This window comes from Kogia breviceps, chromosome 1 (genome assembly GCF_026419965.1).
Source record: "Kogia breviceps isolate mKogBre1 chromosome 1, mKogBre1 haplotype 1, whole genome shotgun sequence".
In the NCBI taxonomy this organism is placed as follows: domain Eukaryota; kingdom Metazoa; phylum Chordata; class Mammalia; order Artiodactyla; family Physeteridae; genus Kogia; species Kogia breviceps.
In genome coordinates this window covers 186,106,575-186,130,215 of record NC_081310.1, presented here as the reverse complement: position 1 = coordinate 186,130,215, position 23,641 = coordinate 186,106,575, and the positions used below count along the sequence as shown (strand labels likewise).

Below are 23,641 nucleotides of genomic sequence, written 5' to 3'. Positions count from 1 at the left end.
TTCTTCCCTTTAGGACGTGCATGATCCGTCGAGCAGGTCCCAGACCTAGCTCACAAGACACTCGTCTGGATGGTGCCTGGCCTCGACACTAAGTAAGACACTTCAGAATATTTTCCAGAGAATTTATCATTTGTTTTGCTGCCACTGCTTGCAAAGCACCTGTAAGTTTCTGGAAAGGATGGTGCAGCAGGAAGGTGGATAAATGTGTATTTAAGTGCCCAGACATAACTTAAAGGTGAGTCTTTCAGAATCATCAGAATTTGCACTGACTGATGTTTGCACAGATGTGGCAGATGCCAGCCAGCACCTGCTGCTGGGTAATAAGGTTATTGTCTGTCAATATCTGGGGAGGCTGCTGCTTTCCCAGGCCCAGGTAGCTGATAAAGACACATGAATTGGCTCAAGGGTCACCGGATCCGTGGCCCAGCTCCACCCTGGGGGAAGAATTCCCCTCACCCAGGTCCAGCCTGGGGAAAACCCTTCTGCAGCCCCGAGGTGGCAGGGACAGACAGAAGCAGGATTCCGCCCTGTGGGCCCCACCTGGCACTGACAGAAGTGTTTGGGGCCCAATCACTAGAAGCCAGGCCTTGGGGGCTCCCTTCTGGTTTCTGATGGAGAAACAGCCTGGGAACTCCTAGGGGCAACCTCAGGGCAATACTGCCTGCTGGAGTCTAGCCTGCTGCCCATTCACAGGGCCAAGAGCTGGGCAGACGAGGCTGGCTAGGGCCTATACTTCCCGGCAGGGTGTTCTGAACTAAACCTGATTTAGGATGAAGCAAGACAGCAGCTGCAGCAGGACTTCCCCGGCGGTCCAGTGGTTAAGGCTGCGCGCTTCCAATGCAGTGGGCGCGTGTCCGATCCCTGGTCGGGGAACTAAGATCCCACATGCCTTGTGGTGTGGCCAAAAAAGAAAAGGAAGATGGCAGCTGCAGGACGAGGGCGATCAGTAGAGAAAGGCTGTTCCCACTTAGTCCCCCTTCTTCCTCTTCGTTCATTCAATCATTTACTTATTCATTTTGCAAAGCATTTGCACATCTATGGCATGCAGGCACTATGCTAAGCACATATGGTTAAGAAATCATTAATTAATTAATCGGATATGCATTAATCACCTGCTGTGCTAGGTGCATTTGGTAAAAATCTACAAATCATTAAATAGTCAGCTAAACAATTAAGTGATCATTTCTTAGGTACCACTTAGGCACCTGACATAGATTAAGTACTCATTAAATGTTTGTGGAAGGAATAATGAATGAATGAATGAGTGCTTGATCCAGGAGGGATGTAAGGATGACTCAGATGAAGCCCTGCCCTCCCTCCAGGCCCCCCAATCCCTTCCTCATCCCAGTGCAGCATGGCCACCCACGCAGGCCAGCAAACTCACAGTGGGGAAGGCTCAACAAAACCTGCAGTTGACGTTCCCCGATCCTGTGAAGGTTCACGATCGCTCTGATGGGATGAGTACCAGGTGACCAAGTTGATGGGGTTAAACTCTTGGCAAAGCCCCAGAGGCTACTCAACCAGGTGGCCTACTGTCATCAGAAAGCTGGATCTTGGGGCCCAGGGGAGAGATCCTGGAATTGACTGGACTCCCATCCTTATTTTTAACTTGGATCTGCCCTTTCCAGGTCCGTAAGAGCTTATGGATCACTGATTCTGTGTAAGGCACTTGCTACATATACTCAGCCAGACACAGAGAACCAGCCTCAGGCTGCTGACAGTGGGACTGAAGTGGGGTCTGACCATACTGCTATACAAGGTAGGACAGAGAAACGAGATGACAGAGGTAGACAAAGGTCCCTGGCTCACAGAAGGACAGCTTTTCTGGGAGTACTAACCCACACTGGGGTGCACCATGAATTACAAAGCCTGAGCTCTGGGGCCTGCCAGCCCACGGTTGAACTCCAGCTGCCCCACTCCCTCTCGCACTAGCCACATGACCTTGGGCAAGTTACTTAGCGCCACTGCCTTAGTTTCCTTGTGCGGAAAACAGGGCCAGAAGCAACCACACCTCAAAGGGCTGCTGTGAGGAGGCAATGAGATTACATCCGTAAAGGAGAGGCCTGGTATTTGGTACATGGAAAGTATTCAGCAAACGGAAGCCATTATTGCTATTTTGTTGGAACTAAGGATGGAGGACAGGGCCAGCCCGTGTGTCGAACCAGCCCACATCCTAACAATAATAGTACCTGGAGTTAAGGCTAGAGAAGGCCTGTTGGGCACCAGGTATGTGATAGACATCATCTCGAATCCTCAGAGACATCCCCAAATGAGCACTATTTTCTCCATTTAAAGTAGAAAAGATACAGGCTCTGAGAGATTGAGTGACTTGTCCAAGGTCAAATGTACAATATGTTGCCAGGCCAGGATTTGAACTCATGTCCTTCTGACCCCAAAACCTTAACATCTGCCCAGCTCCCAGGTCTTGGTCTGTTGCAGCAACCCCAGCCTCCAGACCCGGCTCTCTCCTTGGCCTCGGAGGCCAGTCCTGGCTTGAGTGGGGAAGCCCCCTTACACAAGTGGACAGAGCCTGGGGCAGAAGTGAGTGAAACCCATCACGCAACACGGGGTCACCTACTTGTCCGGTACTGGATGCCTAGCGCTGCCAAGCAGGCCACCATTCCTGCAGCCAGAAGTGCCACCAGCACTACCAGCCGCTTCTCCAGCTGGGTCCGTGCAGCCCAGCACCTCTGGCCACTCCGGGGGCTTCGGAAGTTCACCTGTAGGGAAGGAGACAGGCGGGGCGAGGAGAACGTGAGCTCAGGGCCCCCACTACCCAGGAGGAGGGGGCTCCATGGCAGGACCCAACCCTGGGGCGACATCAGGGCTGCCTGATGTCCCCTCCTGCCTCAAGGGTGGTCTGGTTCCCATGGAACCAGTCCTAATCCAGGAAAGGAACCACCACCCTAAACATCAGAGTCAAGCAGTCAACCCAGCTGGGCTTGTGTTTTTTGTGTCACCTGATACGGGTAGAAGAAAAAAAAAAAAGATCAGCTTTTCCCTGTTTCTCCAGTAAGGAGTTCAAAAAACAAAACAGGATGTTTGGACTTGCAGGCATCCAGCAGACATCCAGCCGAGCTCTCTTCAGAGCCCCAGCTTCAACAGGCCAGGGGTGACACAACCCCCATGATGACACAACCACAGTGCACACTTCCCAGGGGCACAGACAGCCTTAGCTGTCGAAACCGTCATAATCCCATGAGGGCTGTGTTCTTAGTTTCTTTTTACAAATGAGGAAACCGAAGTCCGGAGAGGTGAGACCCTTGCCTCTCATCACACAGCTAAACGGGTAGAGCTCGGATTTGAGCCCAAGTGTATTGATTCTAGAGCCCGCCTGTGGGTCAGAGATTAGAGTCTTGGGAGATGTCAGGGGAGATGCAATGGAGAAATAGCTCCATTGGAGCAGGTCCTCAAAGGGAGGAAAAAATGTCCTCAGCCTAACAGTCCAGCTAAACAGGAAAGGAGGTACAATGGGAGGAAGTGGAGGGTGTGACAGGGCCTTCCAGGCTGAGGAGGAACCCACCAGTCTATAGCACTCAGAGTCCTCGGCCTGGCCCTCAGAACCGAGGCCAGCTGGGGTCTCCCCTCTGTTCTACGAGGCGCTTCCTGAAAAAGCCAGGGCCGCGGGACAGGAAGGGTCCCCCGAAGGTGGGGTTCAGTTTAGTGACATTGTGGCCAGCAGTCGAGCACCAACTCAGGGCCACATTGGAAAGACCGAGGGGAAAGAGAGACTCCCTTGCTTTCAGCTGTTCACTGCCCAGCAGAGAGGCAGATAAAGAAACAGACTGGGGTGGGCAGAGGTTCAGTCTGGGAAGGCTTCCTAGAGGAGGAGATGCCTGGGCTGGGTCTTTTTTTTTTGGGGGGGGGGGGCTGGCTCTTAAAGAATAACTAGAAGCTGGCCAGGTGAATGGGGAGGGGAAGGGAAAAGGGGGGCCTGGATCCTAAGGGGTGCTGTAAGCCAGGTGAAAGACCGGGGACTTCCTCCTGAGGGCTGGAGTGATACGATTAGATTTACCCTTTGGAAAAGCCAAGGTGTCAAGAGCAAGGCTTGGAGGGGAGCAGGCATGCAGGCAGGGAGACCCACAGCCTGCCAGGAGGTGAAGGGGGTGATGTCAGGGGAGATGAGGAGACCCAGCCTCTGACCTGTGAGTGCCCCCCAACAGCTGAGGGGACGGCTGCCCCTAGGAGCAGGTCAGCCTTCAGGGAGCCTCACACTGGCCCCTGGGGAATCTGAGGCTGGTCACCTTAGGGAAGGGCATTGAACAGCATCATGGTCCTCACTGGCTATTTTGTGAACAGAAAATGACTGGGGGTTGCTGCTCTAGAGAAAGAGGAAGACAAGAACTTTTTGTGGGAAAAAAAAAAAAAAAAGATGGGTTCTACAATCGAGAAAAGGAACTTGAGGCTTGGTGACAATGCTGTGGATGTCCGGGAGGCTCAGACACAGAAGCAGCTGTGTCAGGCGGGGGTCAGGGTCGGGGTCGGGGTGGGCCGCCTCCTGAAATCCCTTAGGAACCTTTTTAAAAACGTGAGACATGAAGATTCTGACCATGCTACTGGTACAGACACAGCCTGGGACGATGCTGACATGCTCACAGCAATCAACATCTATAAAGTGCTTTTTCAGAGGCACCAATTCTCTCACGCAGTTTACCCTGGGAACCAGTATTTCAGAGGGCCCCCAAAGGATTTGCCTTGTCTGGGGATGCTGACATTTACTTTTCCTGGGGCCCTGAGCTGGTCTCACCTTCTGCTTCCCACTCTGGGCCTCTCAGTGCCCCCATTGCCAAGGCTCAGCTCATGGGGGGAGAGGGGTGAAAAGCTAAGAGATGGAGCGATCTTGGTGTAACAGGTACCCCGTCCCCTCGGAGGCCAAGGATCACAGCCGTCAGGGCTGGGGAAGCAGAAAACCCTCTCTTATGTGGACAGAGCAATACCGAGGTGTAGGGAAGCTGAGGAGGTGAAAGGGAGAGAAAGAAGAAATAAAAGGGAGAGGATGAAAGACAAAGGGAGGGAAGGAATAAAAGAGTAATCATGGCAGGTATTGCTTGAGGGCTTTCTGTGCTCCTGGCATCACGTTCACTCTATTTTGTTGCTAGATGATGCTATTCTATCTTCACAACATCCCTAAGAGTAGGTATGAGTACTAGCTCCAGAAGAAACACAGGAAGTGGGGCGAGGAGACAGCGTGAGAAAACCCACGTCCCTCCCGAACCCACAGCCTCAGCCGAGTGACCACGCTGCCCCCCAGGAGCCGCAAGCCGAGCTGAGCCTCATTGTTTAACGTCAAACAAACAGACGGTGTTCACCACAAAACTTAAATAGAATTAAGTCAGAATTAAATTAAAAATTCATAGTTCTAGGCAGAAATGGCAAACGGAATTTGAAAATAGGGTTTTTAGTCTCTACTATTCTTTGCTCAACTTGAACTACCAGGTTGACGGGCCTCTCGGTTTCTGCACAAGCCTCATGTCTGAGGGCAGAAGAAATCCAGAGGCATCCTCCCGCGGCAGGAGAAGTCACCGGGAGACTCCGCCAGGATCAAGAGGCCTCTCCAGGAGAGCCTGTCCATCTCCTGGGTGCAACGGACAGGGCCGGGGCTGTGGGTCTGAGCTGCTGTCTGGCTCCGTGCTGTCTCCTCCCTGAGTCCCTCTTGTCCCCGCCTTGCCTCCTTCAGAGCCGGCCTTTTGGAAATGAGGGTGTGCTGATCACGAGAGAAGGGTCTGCAGGGACGTGGAGGATCGGGGGATTAGTGACGGGCAGCCCTCTTGGTCTCTGGAGAGGTAACAGGGAAGGGGCCTCAGCCAAGGCGCAGAGCTGACGTCTGGAAGATGGGGTAAGGATGACTGTGAACGCTCAGCTCACTGGCGGGCTTAACATCCTAGCGACTGTCGTGTGAGGCAGAGCGAGAATGAAACAGAAAGGAAAGGATGCGCTGGCAAGACAGGTAGAGAGGGAGACAGAGAAGGAAACAGAGCTGGAGAACGAGAAAGAGGGAGGAACCGTCTAGCTGTCCAGCCCAGGAGTTCCCAGGGTTTCCACAGCCAAGGGAACAAAGCCCTGATGAGGGATAGATATTTAGTTACAGAAGCGAGGGCCTGGTTCAGCAAGGTTCTGCAAGAACGAGTTCTGCAGGTGAGCATGGGACACCACGCCCGGGACCCAGGAGACAAGCCAGCAGAAGGGGAGGGGAGCCTGGCTTTCAGAGGAAGCAGGGGCTCCATTGGGAAGGCAGAGTCTTTTCCTGAGTCACCGCCTGGCCCCCCAGCGACCTGGGCTGAGTGGAGCAGTGAACAGGAGTCAGTCTGGCCAAAGGTTTGGCAGGGAGCTCACCCACTGCAGCCCGAAGGCCAGACCACTCCGTGAGGGCTGGCAGGGAGGTCTGGCTGCCTGCCTTGAAGTCAGCCTTTCAGAGCAGACAGACCAGGACAGCCTGGCCCTGCGTGATATCCTGCCTCCGTCAGGGTGTTAGGTTGGGGAAGTTTCTTCTAGCACAGTTTCTATATGGTGAGCTTCTGGCTGAGGCCACTGGGGCCAGGTCAGAGTGAAACTATAATGCCCTCCTGTCCTCCCCATTTCCTTCCTGAGCCCTACCTGCCCCTCTGCCCCTGTGCCTGACTCTCTTCCAATGACTGAGAACAGCTTATAGTAGTACCTGTTGGGAGGAAGGGGACTCCTTATTTCTAAACAGGATCAAAGTCTAGTATTTAGAAGAAGCACTTTCCAGCTCTCTTTGCTTCCCAGAGAAACACCCAGCTGCTGATGACACGATGGCACGGGAGAAAGGGCACAAATCCGAGAAGTCAAAGGTCAGCCTTGACTTTATCAAGATCCCTCGTGCGTCCCTGGGCAGCCTCGGGACCTCAGTCACCTATTTTTAAAATGAGGAAGTTGTATGAGGTGCCAGGTCTGACCAGCTCAGATCCCAGAACAACTCGAAGGCCAGGAGCATAAAGATCTAACAGGCAGGTAGAGCTGAAAGGGTCTCCTGGTAAGCAAAGAGGTCTCTGTAAAGCACTCAGCGGGACTGTCTCTGAAATCACCTGCTAAAGACAGCTCTGTGCCTGGTGGGGGCAGGGGGGGAGGGTAGAAAAATGAGAAAACCACCACTAAGAATTAAATATCTCAGCTTTGCTTCTTCTTGAAAAAATTGATTTTTAGGATTAACTGGATGAGTTTCAAAGGTTTTGGTAAACAGTTGTGGCCCTCTGCTCCCCAGTTTAGGCTGCAAGTGTATCTTTAGCTATTTCTCTTTGAGCCACTGGGGTGTGGGGAGACCAGGCAGCCAGTTTGAGCAGAACAGAGGCAAAGCTATTATATTTAGGGCATCACTGAGATATCATGCCTGGTGAGTTTTGCTAAGGATCCCATAACAACCAAATGCATTTTCTGTGCATTATACATGGTGCTTTCACTTATATTGTCTCATTTCAATCTTTGCAACAGCTCTGAGAGGTGGATTAATATTAACCCCATCTTGCCCAAAAAAGCGGTTTAAGTGAGTAGTTTTCAGGTCTCAGAGCCCATGAGAGATGAAGCTGGGGCTCCGTGTTAGAGATGGGGCTTTCAATTCTCTACTCAGTCCACAGTGACTAATTTTAGTTGACTGTAATTAACTTGTACCTCAAATATGAGATCAAGGAAAAGAAAAATCCTTTCAGGTGAGGTACAGGTAGAAATTTGCTCCAGCTAAATACAACACTTTGTCAGCATGTTCAGGCAAAAAGGTGACAAGTTTGGCTGAAAGATGCAAGTTTTCATTTACTAGTGTTGGTATCGATGACTTTGAAGTTCCTAGAACCAATGGGCTTCCAAACCTTGAAAAATCAAGTGGCTGATTTTTATAGCTGCCCGTCAAGAGAGGGAGATTTGGGGGGACTGGGTCCATTTTTAAAAGCCTAAAATTGAGGGAGCAGTTGCGTTTCTAGCAATCACTCACAGGAAATTATTCGGAAGTCTAGAAAATGGTCACCCACAGTGTTAACAGATATTGGGCCTACTGTCTGACTGTAGCAGATTGAGTAAATATACTTTTATACATTGGTGCCATAAAGTATTATGATTTTTAATGGCAGCATGTTTTGGAAGTATTTTTTTATTGTATTTTATTTTTTTGGTCCCACCACATGGCTTGCGGGATGTTAGTTCCCCAAACAGGGATCAAACTTGGGCACTCGGCAGTGAAAGCACCAAGCCCTAACCACTGGACCACCAGGGAATTCCTTGGAAGTGTTTTTAAAATTGAGGTACAGTTGATGTTTTCGAAGTTTTTAACAACATAGAAAAATGCTTATGAAGTGGCATTAAATGAAAAAAGCAGGACAAGATATTGTGTACTTAGAGTGAGCTCAACTATATTCTAAAATATATATAAGCAAATGTGAAAAACTAGAAGCGATTATCTCTGAGTGGTGAGGTTACTGTTTCTTTGTAAATCTTTTTTTATACTTGACTCTTTTTTTTTTCCACAAATGAGCATGCAGTTTTTATATTGGAAAAAAAATCCCTATGATTAAAAACGTAAAATTAATAGAAAACTCTGCTTTGTGAGATGAGATAAAAAGGTTCTTGACTCTTAGAAGAACAATTGTTAGCTAGTTCATGTTTGCTTTAGGGAAGTCGGGGAGTCTCAAGGAAAGCCAGGCTGGGTACCCACAAAAATGCCTCCAAATCCTTGGGGCAAAGCTTTTTGGCTTTTTCTGTAGTAAAAATGGGCGATTTACCCAGTTTGGCCGTTTGGTGTACTGCCAACCAGTGGCAGTTTGCACTCCAACCACATGACAGCTCTGTGACCACAGGAATGTCCTCAACCTCTCTGAGAGTCAGCTTTGTCATGTGTAACATAGCCACAGGGGCCCTTACCTCATGACCAGAAAAAAAAACAAGAATCCTAGCAGGCCCAGAAATATGCATTACATCCATTTTCTCTAACTCCATTTTACAGATGAGGGAATTGCGACTTAAAGAGATTAAGCTGCTCACCCAAGATCACAAGTGGTGTCAAATTCAAAGCTGGGCCCCCGGCTTCAGAGACTGGGCTGCCTCCACTCTGCCAGGCAGCCTCAGGCAGATGAATGTACTTTGTGGCCTGAAAAAAGGCTATACCCACGTGGGCTGCTGTTATGATGATGACAACACAGCATGTTATTTTGTTGTGAATTCCGAAATGCTTCTGTGCTGATATATTTAGAACCTTCTGTGAAAGATGAGACTGAAAAAGATTGCTGATTAGATTCTGTTTTGATTTGGGAAGGGAAAAGTGCCTGCCACAGAAATCGAATTTCCTGCTGGATTTAGCCTCTTAAGAAGGATCCATGGGGAAGAGGGTCTAGACAGACTGGGTTTGATTTCTCACTCCCAGATTTCTAGCTCTGTGACCTAAGGCAAATTGTCTCCCCTTCTGGAGCCTCAGTTTCCTCATCTGTAAGTGGGAACGGTAATCCCTATAGCTCATGGGGGTGGTCCTGAAGTTAAGTGGGATTATGTAGGTAAAGGTGCTCTATTCCAGCGGGCAGACCACTTGGGATCATGAGTTTGGATCTCCCTGGGCCTATTTAACCAGCCTGGAGGAGGGACTCAATCAACACTGTTTCCCTTTACTAATATTATTATCCCAGCTTCTAAGAGCCCGAGTAGGGTTGGGCCTGGCAGCCTAAGTTTCCACACACCCACCCTAAGCTTGCCCTTCGGAGGAGTTGTGATTTGTTGTCAGTTCACTGGGCAGCCCCAAGACTCTCCTCAATGCCCCCCTCGGTCAACCTGGCAGAAGTCCTCTTGGACTGAGCTGCTCCAGCCCCTCTTTAAGCCGTTTTTTCGGAAGTCAGGTCACAGGGCCCCGTTGGGCATCGTTCATATTTCCAACTCGCTCCCATCCACCTGCCTGAGTCCAAACCCAACCAGGGCTGAGGTCCTGGTCAGGACTGTCCCAGCTCAGCCCCACAGGGGAAGAAGAGCAGAAAGAAGCCACACTCACAGGTCTGCTACCAGGCAGGGAGGTGGTGGGCATATTGGAATCCCACAGGGGCAGACCCTGGGTGGGGGAGGAATTGGGCTTCCTGAGTAGGCTGAAAGGGGCAGGGAAAGGGGGAGCAGAGGATGGGCTCCAATCCCCAGCAAACTCAGGGACTGCGGGGCAAGAGGAAGAATGGCGAAACGCCCACCAGACAAGGTGACCAACCACCCCAGCTGGCCAAACACTGATGGGATTCCAGGGCTTTCCATGCGACAACTGGGACAGTTCTAGACTCTGCCAGTAAAGGGCTGTGTGAGCCTGGGCAGGTCTCTCAGTACTCAGGGACGGCCTCTTCTGTGAAAAGGGAACTGGACCAGCTCACCTCTACAGGATGCTTCAACTCTGCCACCTGGCCTGTAGCCCCAGTAGCAGGTGGTAGGGACGGTTTGGGGAGGTACAGAGCTGGGGAGGGGAGGCTGGTGGGGGGAGTCCAGCGCCTCAGGGGCACTTCTAATCCAGAAAGACTTTTTCGACAAGGAGCCCAGAGCTGCCGGTCTGGCAGTGGCCCCCTCCCTCCCGGCTGGCAGGATTAGGGCGGGGCGGGGGCGGCACCAGTGAGACTGCCTGGTGGGCCTGGGCTGGGGTCTCACAGAGGGCCCGGGTTCCTACCTGCAGGTGGTTTGGGTACACATCACCCTCGGAGAGCGAGTCCACCAGGTCCTCCTCGTCCAGCGTAGCCCGCTTGTAGGTCGACATCTGCAAAGCCAAGTGCAGCACGGACTCTCTTAGCGCCTCCATGGCTCTCACGCCCGAATGGGGAAGCGGCCACCCGCCGCCTCCGCTGCCGCGCCCCGCCCCGGCCGGGACACCGAGACCGGCCCACGGACCGGCCCGCGGCGGGGGAGGGGGGTTCCCGCCTCCCTCCGCCATCCCCCTCCCCGCTTATGCAACACCGCGCCTCACCCCCAGCGCCGACAGCGCGGCGGCCACCGGCCACGGCGGCCACAGGCTCCGCATGGTGCCCCCCGCGACGCCCGGATCGCTGCCGCCGCCGCCGCCGCGCGCCCGCGGGTCTGGCCCGGGCGGGCCCAGCTGTGAGGCTGGGCCGGGCTTCGCACCACCTTCGCGGGCGGGGCCTGATCGGCGCGGGTCCGGTTCCCTCCCTGGCCGCGCGGGGGAGACCACTCCAGGGCCGGAGTCCCCGCGGAGATGGAGGCTGCTCCCTTTCCCAGAGGTCGGGGTGGAGGGGCCTTACCCCAGCAGGCAGGAAGGGGGCTCGCAGCAACCCCTCCTTCGAAGAAACATTAAGCTCCCCTTCAAATAAACCTATATGGCAGATACCAAAAGTCAGGTATTAGGAAAGTGCCGCTAATTTGGCCTACAACAGTCAAGAGAGAGGTTCCTCTCACCGTTGTCCCTTAGGGGCCCCAAGGGCCGTCTTACCCATTGGAGCTAGAAAGATTAGGGGGAAAAAAAGAGGTGGTATAAAAAAAGGCATGTGCCTCCCCTTTCATTTCCGCCATCCTCTAGCTCAGGGGTCTTTAAGTCAGAGTTCATGATGATCTCAGAAAATTCCAGAGAACTCTCCTGGCCTAGAATGAAAAATGTTATGTGTGTGCGTTTGGGTGGCTGGAGGGGAATCCCATGCTTGTCTCCAGGCTCACAGGTGTGACCTTACCCTCAAAGCATTAACAGTTTGGGGCCTAGTTGAAAATCAGGAAGGTGAACCTTCCCTCAGATGTGGGGTGCTCAGGCACTCTCCCTCCCACCCGACACCCCAGACAACCCTAACCCAGCAGTTTCCCAAAGGACCCTCCGTATCCAGTGAGACCTGGACTCCCCTGCATTTATACATTTTTCTCAGCTTTCCAAAGTGCACCTCTGTTCATTCCCATATGTGACTCCCACGGTCACACGTGTGTGAAGGAGCAGGCACAGAGGGCTGAGGTGACATCCAACGGCACAGCCACAGTGACAGCTCCTGAGGTCTCCTGGCTTAGCCTTCTTTTTTTTTTTTTAACATTTTTTTAAAATTTTTTTTGCGGCACGCGGGCCTCTCTCACTGTTGTGGCCTCTCCCGCTGCGGAGCACAGGCTCCAGACGCGCAGGCTCAGCGGCCATGGCTCACGGGCCCAGCTGCTCCGCGGCATGTGGGATCTTCCCGGACCGGGGCACGAACCGGTGTCCCCTGCATCGGCAGGCGGACTCTCAACCACTGCGCCACCAGGGAAGCCCGCCTTCTGCCTTCTTATAGCCCTCTCTGCAGCCAGAGCGAGCCTTTAACAGGAAATTCTGATCTTGTTACCCTTGCTTCAAACTCTGCAGGGACGGTCCCTTTACCAGTCCCCCTGCTCCCCCTGCTCCTCATTTTGTGCTGCTCCCCGCCTCACTCACTCAGGCCCCAACTTCTCTGGCCCTTCCTCTGTTCCTCAGATTCTCCAAGTGTCTCCTTCCCTCAAGACCTTTAGAGTGCTGTTGCCTCTATCTGGAACATTCTTTCCTCATCTTTACTCCTCCCATGGCCGGCTCCTGCTTCAGATGTCAGTTTAAGTATCACCTCCTCAAATATCCCAACCATCCCAAGTAGACACCCCAATTCTCGATTACGGCACCCCATTTTCCCCTTCATAGTATTTACTGCTGTTCTTCATTAATTTATGTTGGTTTTTAGGTCTATCTCCTTCCCCCTCCCCAGAATTGTGAGTTTTACTAGGGCTGGGACCTTGTCTGGCACAGAGAACCCCCATCACCTGGCATACCACAGGTGCTCAATAAACTTAATATGAATGGTAGAACAATTAGAGGGGAAGTGAAAATTACTCTGGGGAAGTGCCTTTGAATCCCTGTGCATCTAATTTTGCAATGCCCAAAGACAAAGGAAACATGTCTAAGCACCCTGGGAGAGGCAGGGTGCGTGGGAAGAATTTGAATTCTGGGGTCTTCTGCTTCACTCCGACTGGGTGCAGGACTTCCCATTACCCACCCGAGAGAGAGAAAGGGCTCCCAGGCTGCTTCATTTCATCCTGGGCTACAGCTGGGCTTTTTCTGAAATCAGGACTCTCAGCTACACTAAGCAACAGGTGTTGTTAACTGCCCCAGGAAAAGACCCTTGAAAAAGAAATTCAAGTCACCAAACATCTCTACTGCCTGGCACAGCAGCTACTATTTCCTAGGCACCTAGGGGTATGAGGTGTTTGTCAGTTCTTCTACATCCATCATCTCATTTAAGCTCTTGGCTCTGAAGCAGGTATTCTTGGCCCCTTTTACAGAACCTGAAACTGAGGCTCGGGGAAGTAACTTGCCCACGTGTAGTGAAGCAACGGCTCCTTCTCCTTCCGCCTCAGCTCAGAGGTCAGCCCTTCCAGAAAGCTCTCCTGACCATTCTTCTCTGACCCCATGCAGCATCTGGCCCCCTGCTCTGTGTCCTCCTCCTCCCCAAGCCCCCCATCCCATGCTTCCTTCTATTGAAAGCACACAGCACCTTAAGTAGGAGAACCTTGAAGGCAGGGGTTGGGTCCCGTCAGGACTTACATCCCCAAAGGCCTAGCCGGGGGCTGGAGCCTCCACAGGCATCTGAGCGAAGGTGAGAAGAGAAGGAGGAGGCTGGCAGCCCATCCCAGGGGCCGAGGCCAGGCTGTCCGTGGAGGGATGACGAGGGAAGCTCACATACCTCCCGAGCAGAAATCCAGAAATCCGCAGAGACGAAGAGCTGTTTATTTTTCAGCACACAAAAGATGAGGGGCCCTTCCTGAAATGCTGCCGGCCCCAGGCTGGGGAGTGAAACTGAACCCACCTCAGACGTGGGAATGGCTTAGCTGGCTCTGCTCCATGGGGAGCACAGTGGGCCCCAGTCAGCGAGTGACATTCCAACGACAGGGCAGCCCGGTCTCTTACCCGCCAGGCTCTGGGCGGGGCCTTCCACACAATGTCTTGCTGGATCCCCACACCCACCAAGAGCCCCAACCTCAGCAGGTATCACTTCCCTTTTAGGAGAAGTGGGAGGGGACGAGGCAGGGAGAGGGGCTGGGCAGACCAGACACCTAGAATGAGCCACTGGGCCCAATGTATCTCTCCAGACCCCATGAAGTCCTGTGAGGTGGGGATCACCACCTCCACTTTACAGAGGAGAAGACTGAGGATTGGGGAGGTGGCGGCAACGCTGTCCCCCGCCCCTACTGCCCCCCGCCCCTGCCCCAAGCCGCCTGGCTAGAGAGTGAGATGCCAGGATGTGAATCCTCGCCGCCTGACCTCACCATGCTGCCTCCAGAGAACCCCAGGCACTCAGCTAGTAAGGGGCAGCGCTGGGCCTGGAACCTGGGTCCTGGCCTCCTGGTCCCGTGCTCTTTGTGGAGGGGGAGCTGCTTCTTCAGATGGGACCTCGTGGAGTCCAGAGGCGCGGCGCCGAGTGGCAGGGCTGCCAGCGCCGTTCTCCCTAATTGCCTCATTTGCGGTTGTGGGGACGCCCGCAGCCAGGGAGCTTCAGGGAAGGGGAAGAACCTCTGCTGCTCTGGGGGGAGTCTCTGCCTTGATCTGCTTGCTCCTCTCCCAGCTCCGCTGAGCCCCTGGATGCGAAATGTGGGCCTGGTGTTCTGTGGGCCTGGTGTTCGTGAGAAGGGCTTGGTGGAGACCAAGAATGGAGGACTGGGAACCACGGTCCCCAGTGCCCCCCGCTGCACAGAGAAGGTGAGGAAAGCCAGATGGAGCCTGTGATGGTGCTCAGCTCTGGAAACCCCACCCTGTGGAAATCAAAGGCCTGGGGTGAACAGAAATGAGAAGTATTATAAATGCTCGTGTGTTTCTGACGACAAAGGCCTCTGGCCCAGGGGCAGGGCACTGCTGTGATCCCACCGGGCATTTGCCTCGACTGTGTTAGTCACTCAGATGGCTCTCGGGGTTGGTTTGCCCAAGGGCGGGGGTATCTTCCAAGAAATCTAGGAGCCCGTCAGAGGCAGCTGTAAGTGAAGTTAGGTGAAATTCAGAGGCCTGCGACTCCGTGACCACATCCTCTGAGCCATTTTCACATTCTGTTTCTAAGCCTCAGCTCGTTAGGGATGCTGCCCTTTGTGGCCAAAGCCCCCATCGGTTCTTGCCTCTCATGCCAGTAATTAGTTGAGATCTGTCGAATCTTTACGTGTCATCTGATACACACTCAGGTTATACATTAGTTAAATACTTGCATTTAACAAGCACAATGATAGAGTAAAAGCTCTAGTTCCAAACCTCAGTTCAGATCCCCACTATGCCACCTCCCAGTTGTGTGAGCCCGGGCAAGTGACTCAGCCTCTCTGTGCCTCAGCTGTCTCATCTGTAAAATGGGGATGAAAATAATAGCACCTCCCTCGTAGGACTGTTGTGATACTTAAATGGTTAATATAAAGTGCTTAAAACAGTGCTGGGCACACAGCATGTGCCCACCAAGTGTTAGCTGTTATTATTTTTATCATCAGTTCTTATAAAACACAAGGCTCAAAAGCCTCCAATTGATGCCCACCACCTAAAGAACAAAATCCAAACTCCTTAGCTTGGCATTCAAGGCCGCCTGGCAATTGGCCCAAACCTACCTCTCCAGACTCACCCTTCCCACATACCTCTCAGATGTGTGGCCATCACCCTGACCCCTGATCTATCCCTCACTCAGAAGGAGTTTTCTGAGTCCTTGATGTTTGCCAGGCCCTGTGCAGCAAGCTGAGGGGGCAGCCCTGAGTAGGACTTGGTCCCTACCCTCAAGGGACATATGTTTCCCAAGACTGTGCCCCCTCAACCCCAACTACTGCTCTCCATGACTGGCCGACCTCCTCCTCCATGAAGTACCCCCCTCCTCAGTCAGAGGGAATTATGCCCTTCCCTCTGGTGTACCCCTGGCATAGCACCTGCATTTTGTTCAGGCCTCTGTCTCGGTGTCTTTATCCCAGGGATGGACCTGGGGGAGATGGGCAGAATCATTTTATTTCCCTCCATCCCCGGTGTCCAGCACAGAACCTGGTATATAGATAACTGGTTAATTTGTATCCAAGATTTTCACCAAGGCAAAGGCATCTGTAACTTCAGCAAAGAAGAAACAGGAGAGTTTAGTTACTTGATGACAATGTAAAATTCAAATAGGACAGCTGTGGGCAAGGGGCATATAGTAAAACTATAGTCATCACTCCTGAAGATGATACCATGTAACGTCTATTACTACTATTACATTATCTATGACTCTGCTCAGTGTCTTTTACATGAGAAATTTCCATGTGATTAATTTCTTTTTAAATTCACCACAAAGTTCTTGCAGGAGTGAACTGCTTCTTAGCTCTCTGATTATAGGAATCACAGGAATTGGCTGAGGAAGCTCACAGCCAAATCAGAAGCTCGTCTACGGGCACTTTTCTGGTCTTTATGTTCAGCTTTGTCCGTGTCCACATTTTCCACTCTATCTTCTCTCCTCCTGATTTTTCATTTCTATTGCATATCATTATATTGGATGTGTTTCAGTTATAACCCCTCAGGAATCCTTTGCGGGATAAAGTGAATTAGAAACAACCTGTATCAGGAACATACCTTCCCTATTCTACTCTCCTGGGAATGCAGCTTCAAAGTATTTATTCAACAGTGGGAGTGAGGCAATAAAGACAGACCTGGGCCCAACTCCAGGTTCTCTGGCTCATGTGACCATGTCATTTCCCTTCTAAGGCCTCAGTTTCCTCATTTGTGAAAAGGTTCAGTGTAAAGATTAAATGAGCTGAAACAAACTGCCTGGCATAGGGCGTCCCGTTCCCAAGTGACCTGGCACCAGGGGAACACACTACAGCACGCACCTCATAAATTGCTTTTCTTTATTTTCCTTCATCACCTTTCCCATTTGCTTCTGCTCTCATCCAGGTTTTCTGATCTTGGCCTTAGTTCAGCTGACATTTGGTATGAATTTAGCTCTGTTGCTGTACTCCAGGCAAAACCAACTGACTTCCTGGGTGTCGAAGGCTAACATCAACAATAAGTCTAATTACCAAAAGATAGTATGTACTCTTGATATGATGTGATAAAAATGGTACTTTACCCCTGTGGCTTTCCTCCCCAAAGCATATTACCCCAGTCTAACCCTAAGAAAAATATCAGACAAATCCCAGTTGAGGGACAGCCTACAGAATATCTGCTGAGGACTCCTCAAAACTGTCAAGGTCATCAAAACAAGAAAAGTCTGAGAAACGGCCACAGCCAAGAGGAGGTTAAGGAGACATGACAACCAAATGTAATGGGGTATCCTCAGTGGGATCCCAGAATAGAAAAAGGACATTAGGCAGAAACTTAAAGAAAACTGAATCAAGTATAGACTTTAGTTAGTAATAATGTATCGATGTCAGTTCACTAATTGTGACAAATGTACCATATATTAATAATAGGGGAACTGGGTGTGGGGCGTAAAGGAACTCTCTGTTCTATCTTCCCAATAATGCTATAAATCTAAAACTATTCCAAAATAAAACATTTGTTAAAAAAAAATAACTGGCTGCCCCCTAAAACAGAAAACAAAGTTGTTGGCACTGACACAAGCCCAGCACTGCCCAGTTCTCAAGGTTCTTTTATACCCTCATCTTATTTGTGTCTCATGATCAGTCACCCTGTGGAATAAGCCCAGGGATCCCCAATTTACAGATGAGGAGACTGAGGCCAGAGAAAGGAAGCGGCAGAGCTGAGACTCAAACCCAGATCTTCCTGACCCTCTCAGGGCCTCTTCCTCTTTTCTAGGTTGACCTCTTCTGGAGACTGTAGGCTGCCCATTCGGGATGTGGGAAATAGGGAGGGATATAATGGGGGTGGGGTGGGGGTAGGAAGGGAGATTCCACTTTGTGCCAGATGGAGCTGGAGGCCTGAGCATGGAAAGCGGGAAGGTGGGCAGGAGCTAGGGCACAGTTAGGAGAGGTTAGTTAGGAGTTAAGGGAGGCCTAAAGGTGAGAAAGACTGGAAGGCCAGGGGCACAGAGCATACATGGGAGGTCAAGGCTGCTAACCACCTCCTCGGAGAAGGCAGCAACCCTGCCGGCCAATGAGTCAATCACCCTAGTCTGGACCAGAGTCCCAGGCTGGGCTCCCCTTAATGTGCTGGCAATGGGAGACCTGCCCACACATGCCGGGAGCTGAAAAACATTCACCTACTTGGCCTGGTGTTGGCTCACCTGCCTGGGGACCCCGGAGGCACCGAGAGCCTTACCTAGTGCTGCCAACGGACTGTGCCTCAGCGCCTGCCGAGGAGGCCCGCCCACACCCAAGCCCCAAACCTGGCTCGCAACCTTTTCCTTCTTCCCCACATAGGCCCTCCACCACACCACTGACCGTTCAGGCCTCCTGCAAGGCTCCGACCATGCCTCTCTCCACCCCACCGTCCTGATGATCTCCATCTGTCATCTCTGCCCCTCTGTCCAGGCCCACTTGGCTCTGGCCCGCCTCTGCCCGGAAGCCTTCCCTGATTAGACCCCCAGTCCGTCATCTCCCAGCTGGCTCCAGCAGAACCTTCTAAACTAATTGATATGATCCAGTCACTCTCCTTCTCACGCAGGCTTCCTGGAACTGGCAGAAGAAAGCATGAGCCTTGGCTGGGCTTCCAGCACCGCGCCCCCGCTCACCCCGGGCCCTGATCGGCTCCTGGCGCCTCTCCAGCCTCTCTCATCCTCCCTCACATGCTCTAACCTCAGTAAAATATGAACAGTCAGCCCCCTAAATACACCATGCTTCCTCTTCCAGGCCTTTGCATGTCCACTGGCCTCTGCCTGACCTTTGCTCTCCTCCCTCCCCCGGCTAACCCCTCAGCTCCCAGGCATCTTCCTGCAGGCAGCCTTCTTGGACTTTACTGTGACCCTTGCTCTATGATCCCCAAAGGCAGCTACACAGCCTTCTAGCATCTCATCCCACCACAGTGACCAGCAGCCAAGTGCAGCTGTGTGACCTTGACAAAGCTTTCTGTGCTTTGGTTTCCTCATCTATCAAATGATTATGGTATCCACTCCATAGGGTCTTTATACACATTCAACAAGATGCATAAAGTCCTCGGTCCAGTGCCTCACAGGGAAGCAGCGCTGAGTAGATGTTAGTGTGTGTGGCGGTGGGTTCAGAAAGGGCTGGTTCTTCAGGTCACACTGAAGATGATGGAAGATGTGAAGAGGAGGAACTGGGAGGACCTATGACACACCAGGCACCGCGCCTGATCTCCTTGACTTTTTCCAGTTACATAGCGTAAAACAACTGTAATAAGAGGAAGGTCAGTAACTTGCCTAAAGTCACACTTCTGGTGACTAACAAAGCCTGGGTAGGAGCCCAGGTGTATCTATTCCCCAAACTTGTGGTTTTGCCATTATGACAAATAAGATGGCAGCCCCAACCTGCTCCATCCCTCTACCACTTCAGGCACCACTTCTTGGTCGGGTTCAAGGGGCTGGGTTGTCCACTCTTATAGCCAAGCACCAAGTTCAAGACAGACCAGAAGCCTGCAGCGGGCACTAAGCTGTGCGGGATGACCGGACTGGGTAAGTCGCAGGCCGGGGAGACCAAGCATGCCCAAGCATTTGTCGAGAGAATCACACAAAACTTTGGACAGAGCTCATCTGTCTCCCTTAGTGATATTTATAATGGTGATGACTGAGCTGCCCAGTAATTAGGCTCAGCCAGGAAGCAGTTCATGGAAATGGTTATAATTAGTATTTGTGTTACACGGGTGGGCAGGTGACGACTGGGATGAGGGTGAGGAAGCAGGCGGGGCAGGAAGCCTTGGGGACTCCTTGGATCCCTGAACAGAGGTGGCCAGGGCCCTCACACTTTGTGCCAGGCCCTGTGCCAACTGACTCATGTGGATAATCCTGTTTAGCTTTCATGATAACTCCGAGATGTGGGCCCCATTATCCCTTTTCTAGGGTGAGGGAACAGGTTCAGAGAGGTCCATTCACTTGTGCAAAGTCACACAGCCAGTGAAGGACAGAGCCAGGGTCTATACAGGCCTGTCCATCTTTCCCTCCAGCCCAGTGATGTCCTGGACAGTAGGAGGTAATCAGGACTTGGGCTGGGAGGCAGGAGATCTGTATTCTGGACTGAGTTCCAACACTGCCTTACCCTGGACCTCAGCTAGTGACTTCCCCTCTCCAGGACAAAAAGAGAAGGTGTGCCTGTCGGGCTGGGAGTGGCTGAGAGTGTGAACTTGGGAGATAGGCTCCTGGGATTCTAAGCTCTGGGCAAGCCACTTAACCATCTGAGCCTCAGTGTCCTCATCTGTAAAATGGAGACCAGTATTGTCCTCATAGGGTTGTGAGGGTTAAGTTAAAAAACTCAGAACAATGCCTGAATATTATAATCATTTATGGGAAAGGCACGTGCTTTGGAGTCAGTTTTTCCATCTGTAAAATGGGGAGGTAGTTACTGGATTCAAACAGTGGTTTGAAAGCATATGTTTTTTAACCCCATAGAGCCCTCTATTTAATTTATTATTATTTTTAGTTAACACATCCAGTTTTTATTTTATTTTAATTTTATTTATTTTTGAAGTATAACTGACCTAAACACTGTGTTAGTTCCAGGTGTACAATACAGTGATTTGATATTTCTTTACATTACAAAAGGATCACCACAGTAAGTACAGCTAGCATCAGTCACCATACAAAATTATTACAATGTTATTGACTATATTCCTCATGTTGTACATTTCATCCCTGTGACTCTTTTATTTTGCCACTGGAAGTCTGTACCTATTAATCTCCCTCACTTATGTCACTCATAAGTGAGTGACTTATGAGTCACTCATAAGTCACCCTCCTTGCCTTCCCTCAGTCAACCACCTGTTTGCTCTCTGCATCTATGACTCTGTTTCTGTTTTGTTACATTTGTTCATTTGTTTTGTTTTTTAGATTCCACAAGTAAGTAAAATCACACTGTATTTGTCTATCTCTGTCTGACTTATTTTACTTAGCATAATACCCTCTAGATCTATCCATGTTCTCGCAAATGGCAAGATTTCATTCTTTTTTATGGCTTAGTAATATTCTATTTTACACACACACACACACACACACACACCCCACATCTTCTTTATCCATTCAACTATCAATGGGCACTTAGGTTGCTTCCATATCTTGACTATTTTAAATAATGCTGCAATGAACGTTGGAGTGCATATATCTTTTCAAATTAATGTTTTTGTTTTCTTCAGAAAAATACCCAGAAGTGGAATTGCTGGATAATATGGTAGTTCTACTTTTGATTTTTTGAGGAACCTTCATATTATTTTCCATAGTGGCTATACCAATTTATATTCCTACTGATGGTGCATGAAGGTTCCCTTTTCTTCACATCCTTGCCAACACTTGTTCTTTGTTTTGATTACTGTAGCTTTGTATTATAGTTTGAAATCAGGGAGCATGATATCTTTAGTCTTGTGCTTTTTCAAGATTGTTTTGGCTATTTGGGGGTCTTTTGTGTTTCCATACAAATTTTAGAATTATTTGTTCTAGTTCTGTGAAAAATGTCATTGGTATTTTGATATGGATTTCATTGAACCTGTATATTGCCTTGAGCAGTATGGTCATTTTAACAACAGTAACTCTTCCAATCCATAAGCATGGTATATCTTTCCATTTTTTGTGTGTCTTCTTCAATTTATTTCATCAGTGTCTTACAGTTTTTAGTGTGTAGGTCTTTTACCTCCCTGGTTAAACTTATTCTAAGGTATTTTACTCTTTTGGATGCAATTGTAAACAGGACTGTCTTCTTAATTTCTTCTTCTGATAATTCATTGTTAGTGTATAGAAGCACAATAGTTTACTGAATATTAATTTTGTATCATGCAACTTTACTAAATTCATTTATTAGTTCTAATAGTTTTTTTATAAGATCTTTAGGACTTTCTATATATGGTGTCATGTCATCTGCAAACAGTGACAGCTTTACTTCTTCCTTTCCAGTTTGGATTCCTTTTATTTCTTTTTCTTGCCTGATTGCTGCAGCTAGGACTCCCAATACTATGTTGAATAAAAGTGGTGAGAGTGGGCATCCTGTCTTGTTCCTGATCTTAGAGGAAATGCTTTCAGCTTTTCAACGTTGAGTATGATGTTAGCTGTGGGCTTGTCATATATGGCTTTTATTATGTTGAGATATGTTCCCTCCACATCCACTTTATTGAGAGTTTTTTATCATAAGTGGATGTTGAATTTTGTCAAAAGCTTTTTCTGCATCTACTGAGACTATCATATGATTTTTATTCTTCAGTTTGTTAATTTGATGTATCACAATGATTGATTTGCAAATATTGAACCATCATTGCATCCCTGGGATAAATCCCACTTGATCATTGTGTATGATCCTTTTGATGTATTGTTGAATTTGGTTTGCTAATACTTTGCTGAGGATCTTTGTTTCTATGTTCATCAGTGATATTGGTCTATAATTTTTTTTCTTTCTTTCCTTCCTCCCTTCCTCCCCCCAACTCCCTCCCTCCCTTCATTCCTTTGTGTGGTGTCTTTGTCTGCTTTTGGTAACAAGGTGATACTTGCCTCTAAAATGAGTTTGGAAGCATTCCTTCCACTTCAAGTTTTTGGAATAGTTTGAGAAGAATAAGTGTTCACTCTTCTTTAAATGTTTTGTAGAATTCACCTGTGAAGTTTTGTTTGTTGGGAGGTTTGGTTTTTTTAAAATTATTACTACTGATTCAATTTCGTTACTGGTAAATGGTCTTCATATTTTCATTTCTTCCTGATTTAGTCTTTGGAGATTGTAGGAATCTATTCATTTCTTCTAGGTTGTCCATCATATTGACATATAATTGTTCATAGTAATCTCTTAAGATCCTTTCACTTCTGTGGTGTTGGTTGTAACTTTTCCTCTTTCATTCCCGACTTTATGTATTTGGGCTCTCTTCTCTTTTTTGGGGATGAGTCTGGCTAAATGTTTATCAAGTTTCATTTATGTTTTCAAAACCATCTTGTATTCATTGATCTTCTCTATTGTTTTTTAGTTTCTCTTTATTTCTGCTCTGATCTTTGTGATTTATCTCCTTCTATTAACTTTCGGTCCTGTTTGTCATTTTTCTAGTTCCCTTAGGTGTAAGGTTAGGTTAAGATTTTCCCTTGTTTCCTGATGTAGACTTGTATCACTATAAACTTCTTAGAACTGCTTTTAATGCATCTCATAGATTTTGCATCATTGTGTTTCCATTTTAATTTGTCTCCATGTATTTTTTTATTACTTTTTTGATTTCTTCAGTGACTCATTGGCTGTTTAGTAGCATATTGTTTAGCCTCCATTGTTTGTGTTTTTTGCAGTTTTTTTTTCTTGTAATTGATTTCTAGTCTCATAGCATTGTGATCAGAAAAGATGCTTGATATGATTTCAGTCTTTTTAAATTTATTGAGACTGGTTTTGTGGCATAGTATATTATCTGTTCTAGAGAATGTTCCATGAGCACTTGAAAGAAATGTATATTCTGCTGCTTTTGCATAGAATGTTCTATATATATCTATTAAGTCCATCTGCTCTAATGTGTCATTTAAGCCCAGTGTTTCCCTATTGATTTTCTGTCTGGATAATCTGTCCACTGATGTAAGTGGAGTGTTAAAGTCCATACTATTATTGTGTTACTGTCAATTTCTCCTTTTATGTCTGTTAATATTTGCCTTATATATTTAGGTAAGCCTATGTTGGGTGATATATTTACAATTGTTAAATCTTCTTGATGAAT

The 23,641-nt window shown here is 49.3% G+C and overlaps 1 protein-coding gene across 4 annotated transcripts in view; it reads right to left on the bottom strand.

Moving 5' to 3' along the window:
• ECE1 (endothelin converting enzyme 1) overlaps positions 1-23,641 on the bottom strand; it is a 114,414-nt gene that overhangs the window by 44,962 nt on the left and 45,811 nt on the right. For 2 of the 4 annotated variants that reach the window (XM_059053206.2, XM_067015702.1), the window contains exons 2-3: positions 10,622-10,708; positions 2,579-2,720 (exon numbers count right to left, since the gene is read on the bottom strand). In XM_059053206.2, the coding sequence (XP_058909189.1) occupies positions 2,579-2,720; positions 10,622-10,708 (229 nt within the window). Of the gene's footprint in view, positions 1-2,578; positions 2,721-10,621; positions 10,709-10,915; positions 11,030-23,641 lie in introns of those variants that run through there. The other 2 variants (XM_059053197.2, XM_067015695.1) reach the window with 2 other exon arrangements.